This window comes from Eumetopias jubatus, unplaced genomic scaffold, assembly GCF_037043125.1.
Source record: "Eumetopias jubatus isolate StellerSeaLion01/CBP00866 unplaced genomic scaffold, mEumJub1_p1.0 scaffold_6, whole genome shotgun sequence".
In the NCBI taxonomy this organism is placed as follows: Eukaryota; Metazoa; Chordata; class Mammalia; order Carnivora; family Otariidae; genus Eumetopias; species Eumetopias jubatus.
In genome coordinates this window covers 34,332,005-34,351,004 of record NW_028274812.1, presented here as the reverse complement: position 1 = coordinate 34,351,004, position 19,000 = coordinate 34,332,005, and the positions used below count along the sequence as shown (strand labels likewise).

General features: G+C 40.4%; 1 protein-coding gene across 5 annotated transcripts in view; it reads right to left on the bottom strand.

Annotated features, from left to right (window-relative positions):
• Positions 1-8,851, bottom strand: part of ARHGAP18 (Rho GTPase activating protein 18) — a 121,292-nt gene extending 112,441 nt beyond the window's left edge. For 4 of the 5 annotated variants that reach the window (XM_028125336.1, XM_028125337.1, XM_028125338.1 and 1 more), the window contains exon 1: positions 8,673-8,851. In XM_028125336.1, coding sequence (XP_027981137.1) covers positions 8,673-8,785 — 113 coding nt within the window. In that variant the 5' untranslated portion in view covers positions 8,786-8,851. The remainder of the gene's footprint in view (positions 1-8,672) is intronic. The other variant, XM_028125340.2, reaches the window with a different exon arrangement.
• Between the last annotated feature and the right edge of the window lie 10,149 nt (positions 8,852-19,000).

Sequence of the window (19,000 nt, the reverse complement as noted above, 5' to 3'; positions counted from 1 at the left end):
CTTCTTACTCAAACCAAATCTCAATTATTCAACAATAAATTATTTTAAAGTTTTATACCTCATGCCAGGACTTCCTAAATATGATACTGCGAAAAATTATTTTAGAATCCATTTGAATTGTATCAGAAGCTCCCTCAGAGCAGGAATTCTTAAATTTATTTTATTCTAGGCTTATCATTTACACCCAAGGAAAGGCCTTCATAGCTTAGTTAAAATACCTATTAAAATTTTTTAAATAATTTAAGATAGATATTCCATATTAACATATCCTAATACCTTTCTAAGTTACCTGAATCTTTCTAGGTAAGATTTCAATTTTATGCTGCTTTATCAATATCATTCCTATCATTTTCCTCAGAATACAGATGACACCTGATAGACAGTAGCATTCAGAGATAAACCAGATCTCTACAGCCCAACCACCCAAACCCAAACATACTTGTTAATGAGACGCCGATATCCTCCCACGCAATTCCAATTTCTTTCTTTTTTTAAGATTTTATTTATTTGACAGAGAGAGACACAACGAGAGAGGGAACACAAGCAGGGGGCAGTGGAGAGGGAGAAGCAGGCTTCCTTGCTGAGCAGGGAGCCCGATGCGGGGCTCGATCCCAGGACCCCAGAATCATGACCTGAGCCGAAGGCAGATGCTTAACCATCTGAGCCACCCAAGCACCCCTCCAATTTCGTAACAGCACAATGTTAAACCATTTCCCACTTAATCACATTTTCTTCTCACCTGATTCAACTAGGATCGCAAGAACATACATCAATTTCCACCTTCCTAACTCTTCCAAAATAAAGGACAAATGGAAACAAGTGAATAATCCCTAATGGAAGGCAGGCACATGTGTAGGAGAGGGAAAGTCTTCGTTGAGGGGATGCGCGGAGCTCCTGTGGGCCTCGCAACGCACACAGTACTAGAATAAGGCAAAACTACAAGCAGAAAAAAAAAAATACAAAAGAAAAAAAAAAAACTCTCACTTCTCAATTCATGAAGGTCCTGAGAGGCACCAAGGAAACATTGGGCAATAATCTCCAACTTTGTTGAAGATTTTATTTGAGTTTGAAAAATGTATTTGGGAACCTGTTACTAGGAGCTCGGAACACATTTTCCCCATAGCAACAATGCTACAAATAAATAGCATGTTGAGTTGTGTGGCTAGTGAAAAGAAATCTACTAAGCTATAAAATGGCACAATTGGAGAATTTGCAGCCCCGTGGAATTTAAACATAATTTATGCTATTGTTTTCCCATGGAAAACAGCATCTGCCTTTCTAACGGGTATCCATCTCTCCCCTCCCGCCGGCTCAGCCCCTCATTTCTTCTTCTGTGTGTTATCACTGCACCTTATTCGCTCTCACACTCATTCATTCATTAAAACTTTTGTTACCTGCCTGAGGCACTTTGCTAAGGCCTAGGTGTAAAGACACACACACACACACACACACAAGTAAAGGTCTCCAACCTCAAGGAACTTACGTTTTAGTACACAGCAGCAGAAGCAAAATGCAAATTAAACCAAAAAGTTCAGTATGACAGTTCTAATTAAGTAAAATGTCTAGGGAAAATTTAAGATATTGTTTTGAAAAGATTTACAGTAATACTCATCTATTTTTCTGAAAACTCTTAAAAGCCACATATTTGATCTTTATATTAACCTTGTGAAGAAGACAAGAGCATTATTACACCCATTTCACAGATGAGGAAACAGATAAAGGTAGGATGTACTCAACCCAACAACTTAGCAAAGATACCACATCCCTTCTGAGGATCTGCCCTATCCACAGAATCTGCCTCACTAAAAATAGACCCCGAGTGGTCAAATCATAAGAATCACAGGCTTCCTGGGGCAGCTCAAGAAGATTAACTGGGCAATTGGATCCCCTTTCAAAACTTTGAAATTAGGAAACAGAGAGATGGGTCAGTTTGCTATGAGATACAAGTTGATAGAGGGCAACAAGCCTGGGGCATCCATTAAGAGCTGAGCTCAAGCTTAAAATGATGAGATTATAAAGCCAGCAGACAGAAAGAATAAAAGAGTGTCCACAGAGAGAGAGCAGACTTGCCACATGACCCATCAGTGAGGGAAAAAGACAGGCAATGCCTCCTCTCCCCAGGACCCAGCTGCCTGCAATAAACCTCATTTTCCCTAAAGACACTGAAGGGTACTCTGCCAAAGCAACCACCAAACAGCATGCATAAAGGAAATGACATTTCACACTCTTTTTCGGCACAGAAATTCAGATACTTAGTGCACTTGAGTTTGGAAAAGACTCCAGACGTAGTAAACTGGCCACACCAGTCTCCATGGTTTCTGTTTACTTCTTGCAAAAATGGGACAAACTTGGCCGGGTCACAGCAACAAACATAGCAGTCAAAAGAATGTGTCCTCCGAATTATCCAGACATCATCCCTTCTGCTCCATCTACCCTAATTTACTCCCAACACCTTTATCCATCCCCACTCCCCTCAAGTAGGGAGACTTACTCTTTATCTCTTATCAAAAGAGCAAAGACGTCATTAAATATCAATACCCACTAAAACTTTACAGCAATTTCTTCTCAGAGTATTTGTTTGAAATGAAGGATTTAGGTCAGAAATCCTCTAGAGGGGAGAGTTCAGGAGAGGACTGCATCACACCTAATCTAGTGCACCTTCCCCAAACCAAGCATGGAAAACATGCTGTTGACCCCCCCCCAGCCCACCCCCACCCACGCAATAGCCTGGAGACCTCAAGTTTCTGCAGTTACAAGCTCTCTCCCAGGGACACCACTAGGGTGACAAGAAGAAAGGCTTCTCAGGACCCTTGGGCAGAGCTGAATGAAGAAAAGGCAGGAGAGAGGAGAGAGAGAAGGCAGAAGATTTTATTTATTGAGAGAGCAAGAGGGAGAGGAACAAGCCGACTTCCCGCTGAGTGCGGAGCCTGATGCAGGGCTCAATCCTAGGACTCTCTGAGCTCATGACCTGAGCCAAAATGAGTCGGTCACTTTACCAACTGAGACACCCAGGCGCCCCAAGAACATAAACCTTCAATTAAGCACAAGTCCCACTTAGAAAAGAGAGACAAGAAGAGACAGTGCAGGTGGACAGTAAAGTAAGTGTACCATGGATAATAAAAGGTCTTTGGCAGGGTTTGGGTTTTTTTGTTTGTTTTTGTTTGTTTTGTTTTTTGTTTTGCGAGTGGTTGGGGGAGCAGTTCTTGAGATTTAAAAATCCTCATATTTGAAAGGCATAAAGCTAATATAAGTTCCATGAAGATCACTTTAAACAGGCCCACAGAAATCACAAACTTTACAGATAGGGCAGTTAAAAGGCAAATATTCCGTAACTCTAAAGGTAAGACCTGCCCAGTTGGAGTACTGGGTGTGTCTTTTAACGATTGAAGAGAAAATTACGGATAAGCCTTCTAAACCACACAGTAAAGAAGTTTTCAGAAAGTACTCTTATGTCATGAAACAGATGACTAGATTGATCTAGAAGCAGTTATCCATATGGATAGGTTAAAAATGCATTTGGAATGCCTTAAAAGCTAAAGGGGGAAAAATAATAAGAAATGTTATTTCTCTTACTACATAACTGCATTATAAAAACTCTTGACCATCCTTTTCTTTACCAAAAAAATAAACATAATTTCAGATAAAACACAAATTCAAAAGGAAAAAAAACTCTATTCGTGATATATAGTACATAATTTTTTTAATGCATGTTCTCATGTAAAAACTCCGAACTCATCAAGGAAGACAACCATGTCCTTCCCTGAATGCTTCTTTGAAAAAGACATCTCCCAGTTGTAGGTCCAAAATTGAGCTTCAGATCTTACCCAGCCTATCCTCCTTTCACTCTGGAAGCCTTCCCCGTCTACATAAAATTTGAGTTGCATAGGCCAAACCTTGCAATAATCTTTATTCCCATTGGCTCATATACCAAAACCATCAGGACATCCAAAAAGCTCTACCTTCAGAATATTTCACCACCCACCAGCCCACCACCCAAACAACTGAAACCTTGGCCTAAGCCACCATCACCTTACCCTCCTGAGTCGTGTGCCTACTTCTGCAGTCTACAATCTACACAACAGCCAAAGACACTCTTTGAAACCGAAACATGCTCTGTTCCTCCACTGTTCACTATCCTCCCCAAACGCTGGCTTCCCATTTCACTTTGTGCAAAAATTAAATTCCTCAAGTGGGCTATAAAACCATCAGATCGAACTACCTGCCTCCTCTAGTTTTCTCCTCCTCAAAGCCACTTACTCCCAACCATTCCAGCCCAGCAAGGCTCTTTGCATCTCTGGGGGCTTGCTCTAGGGCTTACTCTAGGCTCATGGCTTCCATACTCTCTACCAGGCTCTACCTTGAAAGCTCTTCCCCTAACTCTTGTCCCCAGATACCTGCAAGGCTCACCTGCTCAGGCCTTCACTTTCTACTCTGTGCCTCCCCTTCACCCCCACATGCAGGCGTTTGTCTGTTTTTTCCCCCAATATAGCCCCAGCTCTTGGACAACTGCCTGACACACAGTAAGTGCTTAGTAATTATATGTGGAATGACTGAGTGACCAAATGGTTATGCTTATGACATAATTTTACAGACCCAAGAAATGGGTACGATTTGAAAAAGTCTGGAATTAAACAAAGCATATGAAGATGGCCACCCTCTTCCATCTGGCACCCTGGGCAGTAGTTCTTAAAGGAGGAAGAAGGAAGTTTGGGACAGCAAGGAGTCCAGCTGCCAAAAGAAGACCCACCCACATTCCATCTTGCCATAAGTCAGGGTTTACAGACCTCAGTGCAGCCCATCAGTGCCCCAGCAGCGATCACTAGTTCAAATTCTCCATGTGGCTACAGATCAAAAGGACATTTCCAAGGTCTTTCGAACGCCAGAGGCCTGAACTTTTACCTTATGGTTAATTTTCAGTTATGCCAATTTTAGTTAAGCATATAAATCACGCCCATGTTTCTGAACACATGACAAAATGATATTTATGAAAATGCTCCTGAAATGAGGAAGAATGCTTCGTATGCCGCAAAGCTCCATAGTTACTTTACCTAACGGTAAAGAGAGTAGCAGCTAGCTAAAAAGCAGACACAGTCCCGTGGGCTTTACACGGAACCACCCACTTGGTCCTCCCAATGAAGCGAGTACTATTAAGTTCAGTTTACAAGTAGAGAGTTAAAGAACCCCTCCAGGGTTCCACTGCTAATGAGTGGGAGAGTTGGGATGTGAACCCAGGCAGGTTGGCCCCCCGAGCCCAGGGTTTCAGAGCCTAGGTCACCCTGACACACTGCCCCTTGGTTCTGCTTGCCCAATTCCAATGGTCTGCAAATGGGGCCAATAAAACAAGACCTTACACAATGAATGCTATATATTTGTTCATGGAAGACATAAAAATACCTCAAATGTCAACTAGAGTTAAGAGTTTCAATAAGAAAATATCATTTGACATTAATATTTATCAGATATTGACAAAAACGGATATAAAGCAAGTAAGTTCTTCTTAAAAAGTCCAAGGAGGGGGCACCTGAATGGCTCAGTCAGTTAAGCAGCTGCCTTCAGCTCAGGTCATGATCCTGGGGTCCTGGGATCAAGCCCCGTATCAGGCTCCCTTCTCAGCAGGGAGCCTGCTTCTCCCTCTCCCTCTGTCTCCCAGCTTGTGCTCTCACTCTCTCTGTCAAATAAATAAATAAAATCTTAAAAAAAAAAAGTCAAAGGAGAATAGTAAAAATAGACAAAATGCAGTATTCTTTGAAAAACTGCTTTGCTAAAGCAAACAGTAAGAAACCTGCTTGAAAATTAACAAGTAAATACTCATAAATATAGCTAGTCATAAAAAGTGGTTTCCTTTGGAAATATCTGTGTATAAGTCAGTCAGAACAACTAATGTTAGCATATTTCTTCAAATCCTAATGTTTTAAGGAAGAAATAGGACAAAAAACTGAAAACAGGATTCTGTAAATATTTGAGAGACTCTAACCAGGAGGAGGAGGAATTCCTTAATCAGTCATCCAGTGAATGTGTCCTGATAAAGAGGGATAATGGAATGGAATGGAATGGAAGGAATTTTAGACTAACAGATTACTTACAAAAATATTAATTCCCTACTACCCCAGCTTCTCCAAAGACCAAATAAAAGTAAAAAAGGACTCGGTTAGGCAAAGCTAAAAATCAAACACGTTCTCTAAATACCCTAAATCATATACATAGATCTTTATACTTTTCAAATGACATATGAGTTCATCTTATTGAACTAAACATTTGATTAAATAGTTCAAAGTGCCTATTATTTGGAAAAGACATAATCTTGCAATAAGCGAAGTTCAGACTCCCATGCTCCCTCCACCAACTGTTAAATGGGTGGGAGAGAACAGAGTCTAACTTTGCCACTTTTTGAGTTTTGTTTGTTTTGGTTTGGTTTGCATTTGAAGAGCATTTTAAAAGAGGCATCAACCATCAACCTTGTACCTCAGAGCAGCTTCCCAGTGCTTAAAGCACCAGGTGACCAATCCGATCAGAGTGAAAGCCCTGTGTGCCCGGCTCCCCCAACTTTGGGGGGGTCACTTCTGACACCAACCCATCCTCGAATCCCTCCCTGCCTCCATCCAACCCCCTCCCCCTCCACTTGTAGTATCTAAACCTTTCCAGGCTAAAGAGGGTGCCTCCCAAAATAACACTACGCTAAATTATTCCATACTTAACGATAAAAACCCTAAAGACTGTCCCTTCTCCCTCCTTCCTGCCTTTCCTCCCAGCCCTCAAACCAGGGCTCCCATCTTCTCCAGTCAATATAAAGAACTGTCCCAGGGTGCCTGGCCAGCTCAGTCAGCAGAGTTTCAGGGTCATGAGTTCAAGCCCCACACTGGGCACGGATGGTGCCTACTAAAAAAGAAAAAAAAAAAAAGTCCTTAGGGCTCTAATTCAGTGGTGAGAATTTGGGGCCAGTGTGGACAAGCAACATGGAAGCCAGCGGGGGAAGCAGGTGAGAACAGAACTGGCATTGAGGCCCCAGGGGGAGCACTCACAACTCAGTTAGCTACTACCCTGCTGCCTTAGCACCTCTTGATTCTGCGTTAGCATAGACTGAGAGTAATCTGTCCTCTCTTTTGTTCTCTCAACCCACTCAAGTACAGGCCACCACCAACAGGCTGCAAAACTGCAAATACAGAATAAAGCCTCCAGAACCGAATATGCAGCCTCTTGGCAAAGGCCTAGATCCACAGGCCTTGCAACATCCTAATAATTCCTGGGATTTGAGGACTTAAAGGGAAAATGAGAGGTTTGGACTCTATGTCCCTAAGGTTCTTTCCACTCTCACAATCAAAATCCAAAATTCAGCTCAGATCCCCAGGCCACTCCAGAGTAAAGTCCCTGGAGAATGTACTAGGTTTGTACCATTCTGGCAATTTTGACTCTGATGTGGACTCCATGTTAGAGATGACATGAGGCTGGGGTTACAGGCTGCTGACAGCTAAAAGGTTACTAATACATTGATAAACCACATAAAAAATGAAAACGCTTAATGATCTCACACAAAATACTTAAAGTGACAGAAAATAAAATGGTAACACATCTAAAGCACAGTAGCAATTCCCTCTTATCTCTGGAAATTAATTCTTTCAACAGAATACATAGTGTGGCAGCTATGTGAGGAAAAGTTCTGGTCAGCCTGAGAATCTAACAGAGTACTACAGCCATTCCTTTGGTTTTTATTCCCCTCCCCCACATTTGAGGATTTTAAGACAAATGAAAGAAGGCATTATTTCAGCATAAGTCATGTAAGAACAAAGAAGGTTTTATTATCACATTAAACATCAAGGAGGAAATATGCTTACCGATACCTAAGGTAGGTTATGTACTAGTTTAAGCATTTGCTATCTGCAAGCTTCTAAGCCAATATTTACAATTTATATCTAAGACTGGAGGTAAAAATGTTCAGCTAGGAAGAAGGTCATTAAGGGAAAGAAAAAAAAAAAAAGCCCTTGAAAAATCAGAACAAAGTACAGAGAGAAAGGTACTCTTTGTGCCTCAGTGGCCTATAGAACACTTGCCCTCTCTGCCTATAAAGTGATTTAACATTAACCACATTTCACTCTGGCCCCAGCGTACTACCTCCTGATAAAAAACTCCTTTTTGAAAGCTCTACCCCACGCCCACACATACACAAAAGAATGTGAAACACACTGCCACCGGCCAGTGTCTTGGGCTTTTTGCCTAAGAAGTTTGCTTTCAGCGAGGTGGGGGGGGGGGGGGGGGCCTGGGAACCCCACGCTCTAACAACAGATTGTACAATGAACAGCCTCCTTACTTGTTGGCACACTTCCCCAACTAGCAGTTCCAGCGGCTGTGCCCTGAGCCCATTCAAGAATTCCATCTCATAGGAAGTGTTTCAAACATAGACATTTGATCTTTCAACATTTGCAAATGCACCTGCTAAGGAGCAAGGCTGATAGGCATATCCCCAGGTCCTTCCTCCTATTCATCTTCCCCAGCAATCATAGGGGCTATTTCAGGCTTGGACCAGAGGAGACGCAAAGTGCACAAAACCCCTGCCAAACACTTCGGCTTCGGCAGGACGTTAGGTTCGACGGGCGATGCCGGTCCGTTCTCCGCGCCAACTTCCCTGTCACTTTTTTCCTGGAGCAGGTGAGAGGTTTTTGTTTTGCTCTTGGGCTTACCTTGCGGTGGCTTTCTCCCCTCCCTTGCCATGGTTCCCCCCCACGGCCCGGTCCTTGCCGCTGGGGTGGTAGGCAGTGAGGACAACTCCCTGGGAACTGGAGAGCCAGTTCATGGTGACAGAAGGGGCATAATTTCTGCGATCCTGACCCAGAGAAGGGGAATGAAGTTCCTCCGGGCAGCGCCGCTCATTAGCATTGGCCGCTCCTCCTCCCGAGGCTGGTGACACGCACGCGAGGGGCGGGGCCTCGCCCGGGAAGGGCTGGCTGGCTCTCCAATGAGAAGAGCTGTGACTCAGAGTATTGTTTCAACCCCGGGCAATTCCAGTCTGAGCAGCTTTAGTTAAGGAAGGGGGGGGGGTGGGGATGGGTATTGAACTGCCCCCACGCCTGAATTATTCCGATTAAACTGCTGGGTTGTGGAGTCTGCTCATCGATGGAAGTACAAGCCGTCTTGGTCAGTAAACAATGAGTTACTACAGAGCTTTTTTTTTTTCCCTCTTCCCAATTCCTGTTTCCATCTGATAATTTCTGCTACTTCATGTAACATGAGTAAGGGCATTTCTTAACCCCTTTATGTTCACTGTTAAAATTAACCAAAGCAAAAACCAATGAACCTGGAGCAAAAGTGTGCAATACAGGTAACAAGAAAAGCTTTACCTGTTTCTGGTTTAAAATGTCCTCATGGAATGATTGTCTATCCTGGAATGTCATCTTTCACATAAAAAGCCAATGCCAAATTTCCAATACACCCTTCAATACTAGAAGCATCTAGCAATGCTCTGTTAAATGTTACTGCCGAGAATACCAGAAGTGCTTGCCATTTGTTGAGCACCTACCATATGCCAGGCCCTCTGTGACACGTGATTCGCGTGTATTATCCCTTCCATTCAATTATTTGAGACACACACACACACACACACACACACACACACACACACACACACACACACCCCACCCACCCCTACAAGATTCACCTAAGAAAAATAAAGCTGAGGGGTCAGGGTAAGTTCTCTTGGCTAAGAGAATGCATTTGTTCTGTGCCAGAAGCTGCATTTGAACAGAACTCTAAATTCCCTTTTTTTTTTTAAACGAGCATGCTGTTCTTTACCTTGTAGATTAGGAGACAAGCTCAAAAGTTATGAAACATACAAGGGATGTTTCTGTTCTTTCTCCCCCTCAAAAAAAAAAAAAGTCTACTCTCTTCTGTATACCCCATAGTCTGAATTGGTTTGTTGTTGTTGATCTTGGTGATCTATTAGTCAGTGTATCTAAAATTCCTCATAAGCAAGTTCTCAACTTCATCATTCCATAAACATTCTGTTCACACTTTTTTCATTATTTAAAATCATGAGAAATAAGTACTTTATTTGTACTTACACACTCTTAAAAGTATTTTAAAAATGTTTTAAACCCTCTCTTCCCTGTCTACAGTGAATTCTCACTTACAGAAGTCTTCCAAAAAAAAAGAAAAAGAAAAAAGAGAGAGCATTTCTGCATCCCTCCCACTCCACACCCTTTGCATTCCTACCCCTAGAGCCTCTACCTGCGGTCCTCTTTCCATCTCCATTGCCTGAGCCCCTTCCGGGCCCTTATAGTTAAGTCTTAGTTCCAATATTACAACAGCCCTTTTTAGCTCCTTCTTTGCCTTCTCTTCTAAATTATTTTGCACATTACAGTTGACCTTTGAACAACATGGATTTGAACTGCAAAAGTCCACCTATAAGTGGATTCTTTTCAATAAATACAGTACAGTAAATGTATTTTCCTTATGATTTTTTTAGTCTTTTTAATTCAAGTATAGTTGGCTCTTATGATTTTAATTTTTTAATTTTTAATTTTTTTTTTTTTTTTAGAGAGAGCAAGTGAGCGTGAGAGCGAGCAAGAGCATGGGTGAGGAGCAGGGAAAGAGGAGGAAAGAGACAATCTTAAGCAGGCTCCACACTCAGCACAGAGCCCAACACAGGGCTCGATCTCATGACCCTGAGATCACAGCCTGAGCTGAAACCAAGAGTCAGATGCTTAATCAACTGAGCCACCCAGGTGCCCCTTCCTTATGATTTTCTTTCTTTTTTTTTTTAGTGCAATTTTATTTTATTTATTTTTTAAGATTTTATTTATTTGCGAGAGAGAGAATGAGAGACAGAGAGCATGAGAGGGAGGAGGGTCAGAGGGAGAAGCAGACTCCCCGCTGAGCAGGGAGCCCGATGAGGGACCCGATCCCGGGACTCCAGGATCATGACCTGAGCCGAAGGCAGTTGCCCAACCAACTGAGCCACCCAGGCGCCCTCCTTATGATTTTCTTAATTTTATTTTCCCTGGCTTACTTTATTGTAAGAATATAGTATATAATACATAGAACATAAAATATGTGGTAATCAACTGTTATTGGCAAGGCTTCCAGTCAACAGCAGGCTGGTAGTAGTTAAGTTTTAGAGGAGTCAAAGTTATACACGAGTTCCTGACTGCAAAGGTGAGGTCAGTGCCCCTAACCACCACCCACCCCCAGTTGTTCAAGGCTCGACTGTATTATCACATCCAAGCACAGCCCTGATGGTGTCTGTCCTTTCTTAAAAACTTTCACTGGCTCCCCATGTTCCAAACTTTTTGAGTGGACCACTGAACATTCTTGCTGCCTTACACACACACACACACACACACACACACACACACACACACACACACCACACACACCTTCCCATCTCATCTGCCAGACACCATTCCATCTGGCCCCACCGTCATTCCTTTCTTTTCCTTCCACACCTAACTGAATCCTTCCACATCGTGGGCCTCTAATGAATGTTGACTGAATAAAAAACGAAATTTCATGTGTCCTTAAGAAGATTACTGGGGCACCTGGGTGGCTCAGTCGATTGACTAGTTGAGCATCTGACTTTTGGTTTCAGCTCAGATCATGGTCTCAGGGTTGTGGGATCAAGGCCCGCTTGGGGCTCCACACTTAGCAGGGAGTCTGCTTGGAATTCTCTCTCTCTCTCTCTCTCTCTCTCTCACCCTCTCCCTCTGCCCCTCCCCTGATGCTCGCTTGCTCTCACTCTCTCAAATATTTTTTTAAAAAAAGATTACTAAATTTTTAGTCAAAATTGGTAATATTGGTAATATAGGGGCACCTGGGTGCCTGAGTCAGTTAAGCATCCAACTCTTGATCTCAGCTCAGGTCTCGATCTCAGGGTCGTGAGTTCGAGTCCCGTGTTGGGTTCCACACTGAGTGTGGAGCCTAGTTTAAAAAAATGGTAATATTAAACAGTTGATTGGTAATACTAAACAGTGTGAAGCTATGATGAAATATTCAAGAGTTCAGGCAAAATGAAAACTACAGGAAGAGAGGTGAAAGTCAGTTGGAATATGAGTTTTATCTTTTTAATGGCCTTATGTATATAAAATAGAACATAAAATATATGATAATGATTAATGCCCCTCACAGTCAACCTTCTTTTTTTATGCATCTGGTCTCAAATGTAAAAATAGAGGAATCACCACCTTCTACAATTATTGGTGGTCGGCCATACGTTCTTTCGGAAATGCTTTTCTTCTCTGTTTTCCTTGCCGTCCCACTCCTTCCTTGCCCTTAATTCCCTGGATCTCCTTTTTACCTTCTTCCTTCATTTTTCTATTTTCCCTTCTTCCTTTGCTATATTGTCAAGCTGTCACATACCCACTGACAGCCATGAGCACTGCCATCTCTCACGAAACAATTCATGATAGAATCTTTGCCCAATTTTAACCAAAATGATGATTAAGTTGTATCTTTGCCTAATTACACTCTCTTCACTTTTTAAATTACAAATAAATCACAATATGCACATTAACATAAAACTATTTTGTAAGTTTAGAATAATATTTGGGTTCCTAATAACCATGGCTTTTTAAATTTTTGTGAGGCACAATATGTGGCACACGTTGATTTACATAGTTTAGTACATAAGATTGAATCCTATTAATTTAACTGCCAGGTACACGGAAGTCCTCTGGGCTCTTTTTTCCATCTCACTAAAGCCCTGTCGTTACTGGTCTGAGGATATTGCTTGTCACAGGCAGACAGTGCTAGGATTGTGCGCGCGCGCGCACACACACACACACACACACACACACACACACACACACACACACACCATGCCACGGTGCACACTGTCTTAAATACAGGCTCAAGTAGATAAAAAATGATTTTCAGAATTTTCTTATGACCATCACAGAAGCAAATCTCACTACCAATATGCTCCCTTGAAAATGTCGTTCTTATTTCACACCTTAAACCCTTCTAAGTTTTAACTAGAGTCTTCCCTTATGTCCCATCACCCTTCCTGCTAGAAGCAGATTTTACAGAAAAAAAAAAAAATACTATTTTACTCCCTCCCACAATCACTTTAAACAAACACTGAAAACCTAATGTCCTTGGAAGATGTTAATATTCCAGGCTATTGATTGCATGCCAAACACTTTCCTGTTAGGAAACATCTTACCAAGTAATTAATAATAGGAAGACAGTTTAAACATTCATTTCATTCATTCTCTTTAAATGCGACATACTAGGGGCGCCTGGGTGGCTCAGTCGTTAAGCATCTGTCTTCAGCTCAGGTCATGATCCCAGGGTCCTCGGATGAGCCCCGCATGGGGCTCCCTGCTCCGCGGGAAGCCTGCTTCTCCCTCTCCCACTCCCCCTGCTTGTGTTCCTTCTCTCACCGTGTCTCTGTCAAATAAATAAATAAAATCTTTTAAAATAAATAAATAAATAAATAAATGGGACATACTAGATGGCATAGGGAGGAAAAAGGAAGCTGATTTTTCTACCCAAATAGGTTGTTAAAAATAGGGTGGAGATAGTACTGTAGCCTCTGACAATTTGACAATCATGTTCAAAAATAATGAAAAAAAATTATTATATTCAGTGCTTGTAATATCAAAGAGTTTACTAACTGTTTTTCATATTTTGATTTAGGAGCCTTTTTAGTAGTATGGAATTAAAGTTGAAATAGAATCAATGTATTTATCAAATTTTTCTCAATCAGTTTCTTTTGCTTTAAATGGAATTAACCAAGGAGAATGTGTACACTCAAACCTTGTCAGATTATTGAAAGCCGATAAACAGACACAGGCCATGTGAAAACTGACCTTTCAATTGGCAAAGTAAAACTCAATTTACGCTAATATAGTAAGAACTTGAATAAAGTAATCAACTGTGAAGTTAAAGTTTTATATAAGTGATAAAAACTGGATTTACACGGTAGCACGGACTAATTAAGAGAGTGTTCCAATCTCACCCGCCTGACGTTTTATCAAGCCTTTGTGTGAATAGTTCTTGTGAGCTTGCAAGCAAGCCAATTCTGTACTGGGGAATTGTTACTGAAAATCACTGCATATACAGAATCTAAACCTACTTCCTTGGAAATTGCATTCATTTTTACTAATTCTGCCTCTGGAACAATAAGGGGGAAAAAAGCCTTATGCCTCTCTCCGCACAGCTCTAAAACTTTCTCTATTTTCAAAGTTATTTTCTTAACTGCTCCTCCAGGGAGAAAATACTAGCCATGCCTGGGATAATTTGTAACTGCTATTGCCAGAGGCTAATTTAGGCTTCTCTGTAAACATCTAGAGAAGATCTCTCTCAGTTGAAGAGTTTATGACCAATAAATAATAATAGCTAATGTTTGAGTGCTTATTCTTTGCTAGACATGGCATACACAGTCTCACTTAATCGTCTCAAAAACTGAAAGATAGATTATAATTATGCCCACTTTAGAGATAAGGCATGTGAGGTCACACGCTAGTGTGTGTCCCAGAACCAGGACATGTAAACCAGGGTGTATATAACCACTGAGCCTGAGCTCACTCTTCAACACTGTAAAGGTTACAGCCATCCTGACTCTCTTTTGTTTATGAAAAAAACCCACATGAATAATTAATGAGGTGAAAGAAGCTACAGCAAATCTAAACTGTTTAACCAAATAGAATAGTGAGGTAAATGCAGTGTTATGGAAATTGACATTCAGACAGGCACAAACAAGTTTCTTTTCTAGCACGCTGAAATTTCTTATGTCAAATTACTGGGGGAGCATGGCTTAGTACGCAAACTACTGGAGGAGATCATCACTACTATACCATCTTACTTAAAATTATTTATTACTGATAGAAATGAAAGAAATGTACTCTGGTCATTATGATTATAAACATCTTTTTTTTTTTTTTTTAATATTAGGCAAAGACAGATTTAGGTTTATAGACCTGAAGCTTACAGAATTTGTTAGGAATAGCTTTGTGGAGAGAGACCTGCAAGAACAGGACTCTAAGAGTTTAACTTCATTTAGCTTCATAATTAATCCACCTCTTACCAAAACTAGCCTAACATGGAAATTAGCCAAGGAAAGAAGGTGCAATGAACCTAACTTTTCCTTTGGTTTTTCTCTTCATTGCTGAATACAGTAAGACCCATGCTGCATACACTTCCAAATGAAAGTATGAAGTCGGGAAGACTGAAGTGTATTCTCTGGAGGGAGGTATGTTCTGGAAAGGTAGTATTTTGACTATGAATAAAGGCTCAATTGGAAACATCTGGAATTTTATCAATACCCAGACTTGCCTTAATACAAGTAGATTATGAAGAACATTTATTTTTCTCATAAAGTAAAAGAAGCCAGTGACTGGGGAAGACTTGATAAAGCTGAATATCTGGGGAAAGGGCTCAGTTGATTTGTGGCTTGGAGAGAAATGAGTAAATAGAAGCATCCTGGGGAAAAAAATGGCCGTTATCCACTCCATAATGAAGGTGGGTCTTCTAATGTTTTAGTATAACTACTCCAGGAACTACTCTATTTTCCTTGACCAAAATACATGATAAAACTGCACAGAGATAAGTCATCAAAGAAGAATTTCTATTTTGTGAGCCCCTTGGGAAATTGCTAAGGCTAGAAAGGACTTCAAGAATGATGAAGCATAATTTTACTGGGGGGGAGGAACCCCGGTACCCTACTTACAGATGGAGCATCTAAAACGTTCAGCAACACCCTCTGGGTTTTGCTTCTCTGGTGAAGAAATTAGATTCAAATGTCATAATAGAAATTAGATTCACATGTTGTTGCAAGTGAGCACCTAATGGCAAAAGCAACTACTCTAGAAGTATGCACGTTCTCATCGTGATAAGAGTTTGGGCCTTAAGCACTATCTTTTTAGAAAGGGGTGTGAAGCAATAATAGAAAAACATCAGTATGCTTTTGATTACACGGAGCTTCCCTAGTTTCCCAGTTGACATATGTCCAATTCTATTTTCTGGAGAAGTTTTAGCTTTAGGAGAAAAGAATAACCCTCAAAATAATTTCAAAGAGGTATTTAATCAGGGAGTTAGGCTCATTTAATGATAATTATAGCTGGCCAGTTGAATGAGTAAATCTTTTCATTTTTAAAGATGCAGAATAAGCAGAGCTGTTTTAGACAAACAGCCATCATGCTAGCAGAGATCAGAAATTGAAATACTAGACAAATTCTTGAATGCCATAAACGAATGCTGGTGTAGAGAGGATCTACTACTTCTCAATTTTGCTACGTGCAAAAATCTCAGGAGAGCCCTTTTTCAAGTTTGCCTCTACTCCGATGAACGGGAGAGTAACAGTCCTTAACTTTCTAACATGACTTCAACTAAGGGCCTTAGAAGGTTCTAGATAGACCTACCTTAACATAGGCTGGTGTCTAGCAAGTTATATGAATTCTAACTTTGTCTGCAACTCCTACTACATACCTCTGGGAATCCGCATTTTCAGGAATTTCAAAATGAAATAAAAATAAATTATACATAAAAGAAAATATGCATATTACTTTCTGGAAAAACAGCCTTTCATTAAAATTATGTTGGGAAGAACTTACATTGTTTCTTGTTTGACCATTTTGTTCCTTGGAAATAAACATTAATATTTTTTCAAATAAGTGAGTCACGGTTCCTGGTTTTAAAAAGTATTATACCATATTCCCTCAATACTAAGACACCGACTTTAACATTTTTTAAATGAACCAGACTATTTCACATGGCGGCAACACTTTTATTTCCCAAAACTCTATTAACTTGACTTGTGTTACAATAAATGGAAATCTAGTGTCATGAAAATATTCAATCTCTGCAAAATTTTTGTATAATATACTTATTTCATCGGGTATAGTTGCTTCATTGGTTACAATGTACTTATTTCATTGGAAATTTCTCTGTGAAAGAATAAATTTCTAGTGAAAGAAGTAAATCATATCCAAAATTTTGAGAATAATTGTTTATACTGATATTTTTGAGCTAGAGTCCTTCTTAAGTTTCAATACTTTCTCAATATGCATCCACAAAAAAATGGAGAACCATTTTCACCCCAATGCCCTATACCTCACTCTAATTGAGAACGATCTCCTTACATTAGATCCTAGCTCCAAACTGTTTGTGTTCCTGAAATATCTTCTGAGAGTTTCCAGGAGTCTGTTTGTCTTCATTCTATTTAATAATTTGGCTAGCTGGTTTGTTACAAAAGCTCAAAGAACTAGCTATACTCATGAGAACTGTGGTCTCCTGAAATTTTAAAACCCAAAATTATAGTGTTGATGTTGTCTAAAGGTGATCTATATCTCATCCAAATGACTCTTTTATAGAAGCAGCTGCTCTAAGGAAAGAAAGGTTACACAAAAGCTGGTCAGGCAGATGGTAACAGAGCCAGGACTCAAAGATTTGAGGAAAACACCATATCCTGACACCAGGATACTTCCTTGCAGTGCAAATTGCTCAAGTTCAGAGACTGCCTTAACCCACAGTCACTGGCTCAAAGTGTCTACTGTAAAAACTGATGTCTAGCTCTTATGAATCACTCCTAAATAATGTCTCCAAAATTTTTATCCTACCCACCCCCTCCAAAAACAAAACAAAACAAAACAAAAAAACCATAAGTTTCTTTACCATTCAATTTTAGTGAAAAAATTTGAATTTCACTACTTAGGGTAGAGAATATATTCTTTTCCATCAACCTATTTCCCACTATGTTTCATTTTTTAACTTTTCTTTAAAAATATGTAAGGTACCTATTTTCCTTTCCCAATAATAAAATTATATGTTTAATATTAGATGTCACATTCCTACAGGTAAGGATAAGTAACAATGAACATAATCAAAGTTCTTTCAGTCATCATTTTTCCACATCAAATAACCACAAACACTGTGGACTAGAAATATTTGCAAGGAACAGCTTTTATCACAAATTGGCATGAGAGAGAAGAAAAGCAGGAAGAGAAGTGCTTCAGTGTGACAAAGTTAGATTATTCTTTCAGAGTTTCCACACACAGTCTATCACATTGCCTCTTCCTCTTAAACGAAATTAGTTTTTAAAAATGTTTCCAGAAGATGAATATAATCTTCCGAGTTTTTGAGTTTAAATCACACTCTGATGTTCTGGAACTTTCTATCACTATAAATTATCAAGGATTCGAATCAAGGCAGTGGGGCCACATTTTCAGTCATGAAAATGAGACATATATCAGCATATTCCTTACTGTGAGTCTGCCCCTGCGAAAAGTAATACTTGTCTTTCCTGCAAAGATCATCAAGATAAAGCTGTGGTGAACAAATGAATAAATCACTTAGAGAAAACAAAGTGAAATGGGTAGAACCCTCTAGGAATTGATTTCTTTCAGGAGAGATTGCCTTCATGGCACCGCCTGCAGTCTGAGCATTCACATATTAGAGGGATATAGAGAGAGAAGCTGTATAGAGTTGCCATCAAAAACAACAAAAATTCTTGCAAGGATTTCAGTCCAGAGCAAACATTCTACCACCTTGATGTGATCTACAGGCACAAAAGGAGCCCTCTGGAGATTCCTCGAATGTCCCAAGGGCACATACCATGGCCTGCTGGGGCCTTTGAAGGACATTAGTAGGCCTGCCTCTAAAAGAGCAAAATTCTCCAAAAGCCTATGGTTTCACCACTGAAGTCCCCCGTGGGGTTATATCGCATGGCCACTGGCTCACTTCAAACAGATAACCTGAGGGAGGTACAGGCGAATCAGATATAACCTAACCCGAGGAGGTTATTTTTAGTTAGGATGGACAAATATGTATGTATTCATAATAAGAAGCATACATAATGATGTAAATACACACACTCACTCACACACACACACACACAAATGCTAAAGGAACAGAACTAAAAGGAGGTATAGAATTCCAAGATCTATTAAGATTTCAAGGAAGAGGGCACAACTAAAGTAATGTGTATGTGTGATTTTTCCCCCCAAGCTTTCTCTATTAAACATTCATTATTTTACAATTGGAGAAATTGTTGGTAAGTAGACATCAAGCAATAACC